The sequence below is a fragment of the Bufo gargarizans genome, chromosome 2 (assembly GCF_014858855.1).
Source record: "Bufo gargarizans isolate SCDJY-AF-19 chromosome 2, ASM1485885v1, whole genome shotgun sequence".
Taxonomy (NCBI): domain Eukaryota; kingdom Metazoa; phylum Chordata; class Amphibia; order Anura; family Bufonidae; genus Bufo; species Bufo gargarizans.
In genome coordinates this window covers 551780496-551793399 of record NC_058081.1, presented here as the reverse complement: position 1 = coordinate 551793399, position 12904 = coordinate 551780496, and the positions used below count along the sequence as shown (strand labels likewise).

General features: G+C 45.8%; 1 protein-coding gene across 1 annotated transcript in view; it reads left to right on the top strand.

The window, feature by feature from the left end:
• The window catches only part of SHANK1 (SH3 and multiple ankyrin repeat domains 1), a 511391-nt gene that overhangs the window by 147985 nt on the left and 350502 nt on the right, over nt 1-12904 (top strand). The window contains exon 6 of the mRNA XM_044281565.1: nt 12160-12327. Coding sequence (XP_044137500.1) covers nt 12160-12327 — 168 coding nt within the window. The remainder of the gene's footprint in view (nt 1-12159; nt 12328-12904) is intronic.

The following is a 12904-nucleotide window of genomic DNA, read 5'->3' as shown; positions in this document are numbered from 1 at the left end:
GGCTTCCTCCTCCTCTTCTTCCACCTGCTCATCCAGTCAGCCACACACCTTCACCACCAACTTCAGCACAGCCCGGGGTAAACGTCAGCAGGCCATTCTGAAACTCATATGTTTGGGGGACAGGCCCCACACCGCACAGGAGTTGTGGCGGGGTATTGAACAACAGACCGACGAGTGGTTGCTGCCGGTGAGCCTCAAGCCCGGCCTGGTGGTGTGTGATAATGGGCGAAATCTCGTTGCAGCTCTGGGACTAGCCAATTTGACGCACATCCCTTGCTTGGCGCATGTGCTGAATTTGGTGGTGCAGAAGTTCATTCACAACTACCCCGACATGTCAGAGCTGCTGCATAAAGTGCGGGCCGTCTGTTCGCGCTTCCGGCGTTCACATCCTGCTGCTGCTCGCCTGTCTGCGCTACAGCGTAACTTCGGCCTTCCCGCTCACCGCCTCATATGCGACGTGCCCACCAGGTGGAACTCCACCTTGCACATGCTGGACAGACTGTGCGAGCAGCAGCAGGCCATAGTGGAGTTTCAGCTGCAGCACGCACGGGTCAGTCGCACTACAGAACAGCACCACTTCACCACCAATGACTGGGCCTCCATGCGAGACCTGTGTGCCCTGTTGCGCTGTTTCGAGTACTCCACCAACATGGCCAGTGGCGATGACACCGTTATCAGCGTTACAATACCACTTCTATGTCTCCTTGAGAAAACACTTAGGGCGATGATGGAAGAGGAGGTGGCCCAGGAGGAGGAGGAGGAGGAGGAAGAGGGGTCATTTTTAGCACTTTCAGGCCAGTCTCTTCGAAGTGACTCAGAGGGAGGTTTTTGGCAACAGCAGAGGCCAGGTACAAATGTGGCCAGCCAGGGCCCACTACTGGAGGATGAGGAGGACGAGGATGAGGAGGAGGTGGAGGAGGATGAGGATGAAGCATGGTCACAGCGGGGTGGCACCCAACGCAGCTCGGGTCCATCACTGGTGCGTGGCTGGGGGGAAAGGCAGGACGATGACGATACGCCTCCCACAGAGGACAGCTTGTCCTTACCCCTGGGCAGCCTGGCACACATGAGCGACTACATGCTGCAGTGCCTGCGCAACGACAGCAGAGTTGCCCACATTTTAACCTGTGCGGACTACTGGGTTGCCACCCTGCTGGATCCACGCTACAAAGACAATGTGCCCACCTTACTTCCTGCACTGGAGCGTGATAGGAAGATGCGCGAGTACAAGCGCACGTTGGTAGACGCGCTACTGAGAGCATTCCCAAATGTCACAGGGGAACAAGTGGAAGCCCAAGGCCAAGGCAGAGGAGGAGCAAGAGGTCGCCAAGGCAGCTGTGTCACGGCCAGCTCCTCTGAGGGCAGGGTTAGCATGGCAGAGATGTGGAAAACTTTTGTCAACACGCCACAGCTAACTGCACCACCACCTGATACGCAACGTGTTAGCAGGAGGCAACATTTCACTAACATGGTGGAACAGTACGTGTGCACACCCCTCCACGTACTGACTGATGGTTCGGCCCCATTCAACTTCTGGGTCTCTAAATTGTCCACGTGGCCAGAGCTAGCCTTTTATGCCTTGGAGGTGCTGGCCTGCCCGGCAGCCAGCGTTTTGTCTGAACGTGTATTCAGCACGGCAGGGGGCGTCATTACAGACAAACGCAGCCGCCTGTCTACAGCCAATGTGGACAAGCTGACGTTCATAAAAATGAACCAGGCATGGATCCCACAGGACCTGTCCGTCCCTTGTCCAGATTAGACATTAACTACCTCCCCATAACCATATATTATTGGACTCCAGGGCACTTCCTCATTCAATCCTATTTTTATTTTCATTTTACCATTATATTGCGAGGCTACCCAAAGTTGAATGAACCTCTCCTCTGCCTGTGTGCTAGGCCTAAATATATGCCAATGGACTGTTGCAGTGGTGGCTGACATGAAGCCTGATTCTCTGCTATGACATGCAGACTAATTCTCTGCTGACATGAAGCCAGATTGTCTGTTACGGGACCTCTCTCCTCTGCCTGGGTGCTGGGCCTAAATTTATGACAATGGACTGTTGCAGTGGTGGCTGACGTGAAGCCTGATTCTCTGCTATGACATGCAGACTGATTCTCTGCTGACATGAAGCCAGATTGTCTGTTACGGGACCTCTCTGCTCTGCCTGTGTGCTAGGCCTAAATATATGCCAATGGACTGTTGCAGTGGTGGGTGACGTGAAGCCTCATTCTCTGCTATGACATGCAGACTGATTCTCTGCTGACATGAAGCCAGATCGTCTGTTACGGGACCTCTCTGCTCTGCCTGTGTGCTAGGCCTAAATATATGCCAATGGACTGTTGCAGTGGTGGGTGACGTGAAGCCTCATTCTCTGCTATGACATGCAGACTGATTCTCTGCTGTCATGAAGCCAGATTGTCTGTTACGGGACCTCTCTGCTCTGCCTGTGTGCTAGGCCTAAATATATGCCAATGGACTGTTGCAGTGGTGGGTGACGTGAAGCCTCATTCTCTGCTATGACATGCAGACTGATTCTCTGCTGACATGAAGCCAGATTGTCTGTTACGGGACCTCTCTCCTCTGCCTGTGTGCTAGGCCTAAATATATGCCAATGGACTGTTGCAGTGGTGGCTGACGTGAAGCCTCATTCTCTGCTATGACATGCAGACTGATTCTCTGCTGACATGAAGCCAGATCGTCTGTTACGGGACCTCTCTGCTCTGCCTGTGTGCTAGGCCTAAATATATGCCAATGGACTGTTGCAGTGGTGGCTGACGTGAAGCCTCATTCTCTGCTATGACATGCAGACTAATTCTCTGCTGACATGAAGACAGATTCTCTGTTACGGGACCTCCCTCCTCTGCCTGGGTGCTGGGCCTAAATATATGCCAATGGACTGTTGCAGTGGTGGGTGACGTGAAGCCTCATTCTCTGCTATGACATGCAGACTGATTCTCTGCTGACATGAAGCCAGATTGTCTGTTACGGGACCTCTCTCCTCTGCCTGTGTGCTAGGCCTAAATATATGCCAATGGACTGTTGCAGTGGTGGCTGACGTGAAGCCTCATTCTCTGCTATGACATGCAGACTAATTCTCTGCTGACATGAAGCCAGATTGTCTGTTACGGGACCTCTCTCCTCTGCCTGGGTGCTGGGCCTAAATTTATGACAATGGACTGTTGCAGTGGTGGCTGACGTGAAGCCTGATTCTCTGCTATGACATGCAGACTGATTCTCTGCTGACATGAAGCCAGATTGTCTGTTACGGGACCTCTCTGCTCTGCCTGTGTGCTAGGCCTAAATATATGCCAATGGACTGTTGCAGTGGTGGGTGACGTGAAGCCTCATTCTCTGCTATGACATGCAGACTGATTCTCTGCTGACATGAAGCCAGATTGTCTGTTACGGGACCTCTCTCCTCTGCCTGTGTGCTAGGCCTAAATATATGCCAATGGACTGTTGCAGTGGTGGGTGACGTGAAGCCTCATTCTCTGCTATGACATGCAGACTGATTCTCTGCTGACATGAAGCCAGATCGTCTGTTACGGGACCTCTCTGCTCTGCCTGTGTGCTAGGCCTAAATATATGCCAATGGACTGTTGCAGTGGTGGGTGACGTGAAGCCTCATTCTCTGCTATGACATGCAGACTAATTCTCTGCTGACATGAAGACAGATTCTCTGTTACGGGACCTCCCTCCTCTGCCTGGGTGCTGGGCCTAAATATATGCCAATGGACTGTTGCAGTGGTGGCTGACGTGAAGCCTCATTCTCTGCTATGACATGCAGACTAATTCTCTGCTGACATGAAGACAGATTCTCTGTTACGGGACTTCCCTCCTCTGCCTGGGTGCTGGGCCTAAATATATGCCAATGGACTGTTGCAGTGGTGGCTGACGTGAAGCCTCATTCTCTGCTATGACATGCAGACTGATTCTCTGCTGACATGAAGACAGATTCTCTGTTACGGGACCTCTCTCCTCTGCCTGTGTGTGTGCTGGGCCTAAATATATGCCAATGGACTGTTGCAGTGGTGGCTGACGTGAAGCCTCATTCTCTGCTATGACATGCAGACTAATTCTCTGCTGACATGAAGACAGATTCTCTGTTACGGGACCTCTCTCCTCTGCCTGTGTGTGTGCTGGGCCTAAATATATGCCAATGGACTGTTGCAGTGGTGGCTGACGTGAAGCCTCATTCTCTGCTATGACATGCAGACTGATTCTCTGCTGACATGAAGCCAGATTCTCTGTTACGGGACCTCTCTCCTCTGCCTGTGTGTGTGCTGGGCCTAAATATATGCCAATGGACTGTTGCAGTGGTGGCTGACGTGAAGCCTCATTCTCTGCTATGACATGCAGACTGATTCTCTGCTGACATGAAGCCAGATTCTCTGTTACGGGACCTCTCTCCTCTGCCTGTGTGTGTGCTGGGCCTAAATATATGCCAATGGACTGTTGCAGTGGTGGCTGACGTGAAGCCTCATTCTCTGCTATGACATGCAGACTAATTCTCTGCTGACATGAAGACAGATTCTCTGTTACGGGACCTCCCTCCTCTGCCTGGGTGCTGGGCCTAAATATATGCCAATGGACTGTTGCAGTGGTGGCTGACGTGAAGCCTCATTCTCTGCTATGACATGCAGACTAATTCTCTGCTGACATGAAGACAGATTCTCTGTTACGGGACCTCTCTCCTCTGCCTGGGTGCCGGGGCCTAAATATCTGAGAATGGACTGTTCCAGTGGTGGGTGACGGGAAGCCAGATTCTCTGCTATGGAACCTCTCTCCAATTGATTTTGGTTAATTTTTATTTATTTAATTTTTATTTTAATTCATTTCCCTATCCACATTTGTTTGCAGGGGATTTACCTACATGTTGCTGCCTTTTGCAGCCCTCTAGCTCTTTCCTGGGCTGTTTTACAGCCTTTTTAGTGCCGAAAAGTTCGGGTCCCCATTGACTTCAATGGGGTTCGGGTTCGGGACGAAGTTCGGATCGGGTTCGGATCCCGAACCCGAACATTTCCGGGATGTTCGGCCGAACTTCTCGAACCCGAACATCCAGGTGTTCGCTCAACTCTAGTTAAGAGTAAGTGGTTGTTGAGAACCAACAGCACAATCATTGCAGACTCGGCCTGGAAAAGAGTCCCAGTGAGGTCAGCATAACGTTGATGACAGGTTCCCTTTAATGCCCCAGCACGGCCGAATGGGTTAAGAAAAAAGAAAAAATTGCAATAAAAAAAAAAAACTGGAGTTGTTTTTAATTTTTTCAAGTGGATATGTTTTCAGAAATGAAGAGGCAAGTTTATATATCACGTCCTAGACAAATGGGCTCTGAGATGCGGAGAGAAGGGCAAGGAACATGCATCTCTCATAGATATATCCAGAGTAACCCACCACGTCCTAATGATTGATATAGGGGGTCACTGGCAGACTGGATATTAGGAGTAATGATTAGACTTTAATGCGTTCCATCTATTTCTCTGCCTCTCTGTATGATTTCTGCATCAGTAAAGACCAATCATATAAAACTGCTTGTTGTCCATACATCAAATCTATGGAGCATTGCTGGCGTGGCACACACAGGCCATGAAAATACAGATGAGTAAATTTATTCAACCCGTTCCAGTTTTCATAATTGACCACTTGATTTTGTGATCTATCTGCAAAGGGTGAATACATTTGACGTGTTTGAAATTTGATTATTGGCAAATAAATGTGCATCAGTGGCAAATCAATTCTCCCTCTACATTAAATGAGCTGGCAAATTTGTGGACTGGGCAGATTAATGGTTCGACAATTCTGTGCTGATTAATTTTATGGAGCTACTCTTTGAAGTACAATGACACCGGTAGTGAATCCATCAATGCTCCATTTAAAGAGGACCTCTAACCTCTCCTGACATATCTGTTTTAGCCACTACTTGTACTTCCTAAGTAATAACAATTCTGGAACATCTATTCTTATGGTTCTATGTTGTGCCATTCCTTCATTATTCCTGTTAGACTTTATTTATGAATGAATTACTAGCAGTTTGCAAAAGAAGGTCTAGATGGGTGTTACCAGCTGGGAGGTGTCCCTGCATAGACTGGCGCTATCCAATCAATGCTGCCAGTGTCAGAGAGTGTAGGGACATACCTTCAACTGGAAACATCTTGACCTTGATTCATAACTTCTAGCAGGAATAATAAAGGAATGGCACAACATAGAGTCATAAGAATAGATGCTTCAGAATCATTATTACACGGGAAATGCAAGTAGCTACCAAAACAGACATGTCAGGAGAGGTGACAGCTCCTCTTCAAGGGATGCCCATTGCCATATTGCGGACCGCATTTGCTGATCCGGAGTACACGGGCACCGTTCTGTGGTTATCCCCATCACGGATGCGGTCCCATTAATTCAAATGGGTCTGCAAATCCAGAGGTGCGGAACGGAACACTACGGAAGCACTACGGAGTGCTTTCTGGGGTTCCGTGCTTCCGCAACGCAAAAAGATGGAACTTGCTCTATCTTTTTGCGGAACGGAAGGATCACGGACCCATTCAAGTGAATGGGTCTGCGATCCCCATGCGCCTGCCGCACGGACGGTGCCCGTGCATTGCGGACCGCAATTTGTGGTCCACGGCATGGGCTTCACACGTTCGCGTGAACGAGCCCTAACTCTATAGAATTACTGAAGGGAAGCTAAGTGTAGCACTCAGCTACTGTATATCCAGCTATCTCATAGAGATGAATGGAGCAATAGTGCACATATGTGACCCTCAATCCATGTGCTCTGTGTGCTCAGGGACCCCGTTCTCTCTCCATTAGTGGGGTCTTAGCCATTTGCCCTCCACCAACCAGATACTTGTTTACTAGCCTGTGTATACTGTAGGTGGTAAGTTCTTATGGGAGAGTTTTCCCATCTTTAAAAGTGATGGCACTTTACTTGGATATTTTATCAGTTTCTCAGCCACTTGTCCACTGATCCTGAGAAATTAAGGGGATGCAGTGCTAATTTAGTGCTGCATCCTCTAAACTTTAAAGAGAACCTGTCACCAGTAAAATGCTATGTAAACTGCAAGCAACATATTATAGAGCAGGAGGAGCTGAGCAGATTGATATATAGTTTTGTGGAAAAGTATTTATTATAACTTATATTTTATACATTCATATTACTGCTCATTCTGGGCTTTGAAGTCAAGGAGACGGTCCTATCAGTGACTGACAGCCTTCCCTCTATGACTGTGTATATAGAGAGAGCTGTCAATCACTGATAGGACCGTCTGCTCAGCTCCTCTGCACACATTCAATGTGACAGGTTCCCTTTAACTTGGATGGGTTAGGGTTACGAAGTGCAGAGAAAAGGGGGATGGGGTTTAGTGGGGATTCCCTATAACTTTTACCAGTAAGTGGCATAAGTCTGCATGAGCCTGTAAGTTGGCATAAACTCAATGATGTGCCTAATTTATTAAGAGACATCTGCCTATTCATAGTGCAGGGAGATCAAGACTGGCGAATGGTTATGCCAGTTTTAATAAATGTCCCTCAATGTATTTTTAACATGGGATATTGCTTAATTTTTCTGATACAGAGAACCAAATCTTAGAGCGAAATGATAAAATCTGGTGTATGTCTATGTTCTGAAACTACAACTCCCAGAATACTCCATTCACTTTTATAGGCATTAGAAGAGCAGCAGAGCATGTTTGCATGCTGGGAGTTGTAGTTTCACAGCAGCACACAGCTGGATTAGCTGAATTAGTACATCTGGCTCAGTATGTACTGTAGCAGTCTCTATGTGGCCACAACAACTCGAGGGCCATAAGCCAATCAGACATATAAGAATAGCAATATATATAAAAAGATGTATCAAACACCAAAATCAGTGGGTTAGCGCGCCATCCAGACAGTGTAACTCGATACCATCTTTAGGCTTTAGATAGTTAAACTAAACCAGCACAATAAGCTAGTGTCATAATGCACCAGGTACGACTTTAATGCTGGCAACATCTGTATAGTAATAATAGAATAAAACAACAACAAAAAAAACATAAGATACCAGCACCTACTGACACCCAAGCTTTTACACAGGCTTTTTCTTCCCTTTGGGGATCCAGGGTGGTTATGCGTTAAACATGCAGTATTAAATTAGGCACTAACCTCCCCCCCCCCCCCCCCCCAATTACATATGACCCCTCCGCAGTCCACGTTTCAGAATTTCTTGGACAACTTTACATGACCCCCTCTTGGCACCACATACTGGACTGCAGCCCAGTTCTGCTGAACATTACCACGAGGGTTAATAGCTTTTGAGGGGAGGGGGCCTGCTTCCATGGTAACATTTAAGTCAGAGGAAGACCTCTTATTTTCTGGCAGATTGTTATAATATATATATAAAGCTTTTCAATTAACAGACAAAAGCACAAGAGAAAGTATAGCGTAGATTTGTATCCCCCTCCCTTAAACTATAACTGGTTTCCATAGAAGCAAATAAGAGTGAAGCAAATTGAGGTCAATAGTAGCAAAGCTATGGTACCCCACTGTGTCACGCGTATCTACGAGGGGCTGTAATCCTATCTAAGCCCGCAGAGAAATGCCTTACAATATGGTCATTTTTTTCTTATTTTTTTCAGTGCACACAGATGTAGCAGGCCTAGTGTGTCACATTCACAGAGCGGAGTTTGTCATTTGGCACAATTCAATGTCATATCTCAGTGTGTTGCTTTACATAGGCATGAAGGAGGCAGACTTTCCAGTTTAACTCTTTATGGCATAGTCACCAACCCTCCAAGATTGACTAAGAAGAGATGGAGAATGGGAAAGGTGCTATCTGAGCTAGAGAAGGTCCAAACGAGGGTACTAATTGTAGGGAAATTATACTTCATTGTCTCCTATTTTGGCTTTTAAGAGACTCTTTCATCAGGTACATAGGTCCAATCTGGCTGGCAATGCCATGGGGACATTCTGGAGCTCCTGGGCCCCAATTTAAAATCAGTACTTGGGCCCCGATCTATCATCTCATACTGATGTCTTCTTTTGTGGCAGAGGGGCCCATCAGACTACAGGGCCTGGGTGCGACGGCTACCTCTGCACCCACTAAAGCTTCTCTCCTGCTGGCCAACACTGTTATTGAAGCAACCTGGCTCTGGTTTTGGTGTCCTCTGGCAGGCTGTAGTATGTGGGTGCTTGGGTGGCTTCACGAAGATGCCACTTATCTCATTACAAAGGCAAATGAACACACACTGCAGCTCCAAAATGTTAAAATGACATCTTCAGCCCTGCTACATCTGAGCTGCAATTCATGCATAGTCTGTTGAAGTAAATCATGAGGCCTAGCAACCTTGAGAACAATTGCCAAGTTATAATTTGTAACTCATCATAGAGTATTCCTGGTAATCAGGTAGCTATGGGGTTGCAGAGGTAGCACAACCAGGCCCTAATGCCAGATAGGACCCAAATATTCCTCTACCACATAAGAAGACACTACTGTAGGACACAAGGTGGGTTTCAGGCCTTGTTACAGGTTTTACATTAGGGCCCAGAGGCTTCAAGTTCTGGCTCTGCTAGTAATTCTGCATACATTGCTTCCTATAGAGCTCTGGTCTCTCCAGCTTTGCTTTGTTTTTGTCTATCAATACGTAATATGACGCCAGCCGCCCTGTGCAGCTATAAATAATTTATGTCGTTAGTTATCACTGCATATTTATCATATAAACATATATTTATATGCCAATGTATAAGACGTCATCCCCCATTCTAATTAACCTGCTATGCATATTTATTATTATTCACATGTGATTTCAATGCTCAGATCACTGACTTCAAATACTCTAATACGTCACAGAACAGATTGACATGGGATATAAGGAGTTGTAGTGTGTCTGCAGCTGATTGCATCCTTCTACTGTACATCTACAGATTTTTGTATATATAATTGGAGTTATAAGAAGAGAAAATTATGTTTATTAAAATATAGCAACTATTTTGTTACTCCCCTCTCACCAAATACGAAGAAACATATCCCAGCCCACACTGACAGAGGTTTCTTAGTAGTTGATAGCCTTTAATGGCTAACGGAAAAGATCAGGCATGGAAGAGACCTGAGTAGTCTCGTAGGCTTACCATTTTGTGATAATCTTTTCATCTGCCCATTAAAAGGTTTGAACTACTAAGGAATCTCATTATTTTGTATGCTCTGTTCACTGGCTAACACAGTTCAAAGATTTTTTACAAAGTTTTTTACTTTAACCTACATTGAGCGAGAATGACAAAAAATGGGAAGCCCACAAAGAGCACAGAAGGAAAGTCAGTGGTGGCTCTAATGTCAATCCAAGTCTTTCAGACCCTCATCTCCCAAGCCATTCCAAGCATCCTCCTTTTGGAATATTTGGTCTACTTTTTGAAGCTGTTGGGAAATAGATAGTGGGGTAAATTAGTTTTATGAAGTGGAATTAAAAGCTTGGCATCTGAAGAAAGAATTCTGAATCATTTTTGAGTAAGCTTTGGTTTAGAAGGTAAACAGATGTTTAGGAGAAGTATTATTGTCGAGAGAGGCCCCCCCCCCCCCCCCCCCCCCCAAGAGCTTACAGGGGTTTTGTGTAAAAGAAGAGATTCTGGAAGTAATTAAAGAACAGGGCCACTACATATACGTGTAAGACTTCATACACACGGCCGTTGTTTGGGTCCGCATCCGAGCCGCCATTTTTAAATGCGGACCCATTCACTTCAATGGGGCCGCAAAAGATGCGGACAGCACTCCGTGTGCTGTCCGCATCCGTTGCTCCGTTCCGTGGTCCCGCAAAAAAAAAAAATAGAACATGTCCTATTGTTGTCCATTTTGTGGACAAGAATAGGCATTTCTACAATGGGCCGTTCTGTTCAAATTGCGGAAGGCACGTGGACGGCTTCCGTTTTTTGTGTATCAGCCGTTTGCGGACTGCAAAAAACGGCCCGGTCGTGTGCATGAGGCCTAAGTCCCAGGATCTGTAGGCATCTCCAACATGTGTCTGAAGCGGTTTTATAGTTTTGAGTCTGGCCACGATCAGATACCACTAAGAAACTATTTTATAGGAACAGCTATGAGACATAACATTTGGAAAATCTCTGTCACAAAAGGTTCTGGATAAATCAGTCTGCATGAGAATATGATATGTCTCCTAATAGACATGTTAAGAGTTTGGAGATGTATATAGATCATGGATAATATATGCATCAATGGGGAGGTCTGAGAGGATATGATCTTACATTTTCTGAGGTCTTTTGAATTCATGAGTAGAGAACTGAGGGAAGATTAAAACTTTAATTTCTGTGGAGTGGACACAATGCATGATTAGGTAGATAGATGGCAGGAAAGATGGATCAACATGGGTACCAAAGTAAAAGTCAGAGAGCTGGGAGACTCCAATAGTTCCTTATTGTTTAGTAGGGACCCAGCGCAATGGAAGCAGTGACAGATATATTTCAAAGGCATCAGAGGAGAAGGGCTTAACATGTGTTTCAATGATTCCCATACTTAAACACCCAACTGTAGGTATCAGTGGTGCACTTACAGTAGAAGAGAAGGTGCCTCATAGCAAAATGTTAACACCAAACCATTATATTGCTGCATTTTTCCACCAAGGATGTTCATGTCGGTTTCTCCGACACTGTTTCTGCGAACCTTGGGAAATTTCCCATTTCCTTGTTTGTTAATAGTACAGTCGTGCACAGGTTCTCGCCATCCAGTTGCAAAGGAATGGGATGAACAAGTGCTGGGCCCCCATTCCAAGGGTCCTATAACAGCTCCCTGGGCTGCCTCTATGATATGTATGTCCTTATGGTATATGGATCCCCAGTAATGATATCTTTTATCTGAACAACATATCTGAGGGTCCATTTGAAGGCATTGCTTTTACAGGTGTTTTTGAGTAATCTCAGTAACACTTTATGGTGTCTAATCTGTGCAGTTTCTTTGGCTTACTAAATAATTGTATTGGTGGCATTTTATGTCATTATTTTAGCGATGTCATCCATTAACTGAATTGAGGAAAGTGATGTTTTTCTTATATGTAGTACCACAATGAGGTATTCCAAACATCAATTATGGTTTAAATTTGGCAAAGGCTTTAATGAAAAGTTGTGAATATGAATATATTTTACTTTTTAATCTTGTCTTTTATTAACTTTTCTTTATAGACACTTTTGGATCTCGGTGGTTCTCCAAATTACAAAGATCGTCGAGGTCTTACTCCTCTGTACCATACGGCCATGGTGGGTGGAGATCCCAGGTGCTGTGAGTTACTGCTCTACAACAGAGCATACATTGGCACTGTGGATGAAAATGGCTGGCAAGAAATTCACCAGGTAAAAAAAAAAAAAGGTTATCATTAACACAAATCTTATAAGAAAGGCAACAAACAGGCAGGATGGTTTACAATTGCTACTAGAGATGAGCGAATCAAAGTTGACAAAGTCGAATTTCAGGAAAAATTTGATTCGCACCGAATCCGAATTTCCTCACGCTTCGTGGTAACGAATCACATTTTTTCCTAAAATGGCTGCTGCACGTGTTAGGACATGGAGCAAAGAACTCTGGGAATGAGGGATCATGCACAATGCCATGCATGCAGCCAATCAGCAGCCAGCCAGCCCTGTGATGTCACAACCCTATAAACAGCCTCAGCCATCTTGAATTCAGCCATTTTTAAATGTACTTAGTGCAGGGGGAGATGTCAGCAGGCGCTAGGGAAAGTGCTAGGAAAGACTTGAAACCTTTTATTTAGCTGAATAGAAGTTCAGGGAAACATTATTAGAAGTGTAGGGAAAGGATAGGGAGGAATTATTCCACAGTATTGAATCAGAACAGGGTCCAATAGGGGAGTGTACAGCCTGGCTAATAGGAAAAATCCTATTACACCTTGCTGCACTGACTGCGGATCCA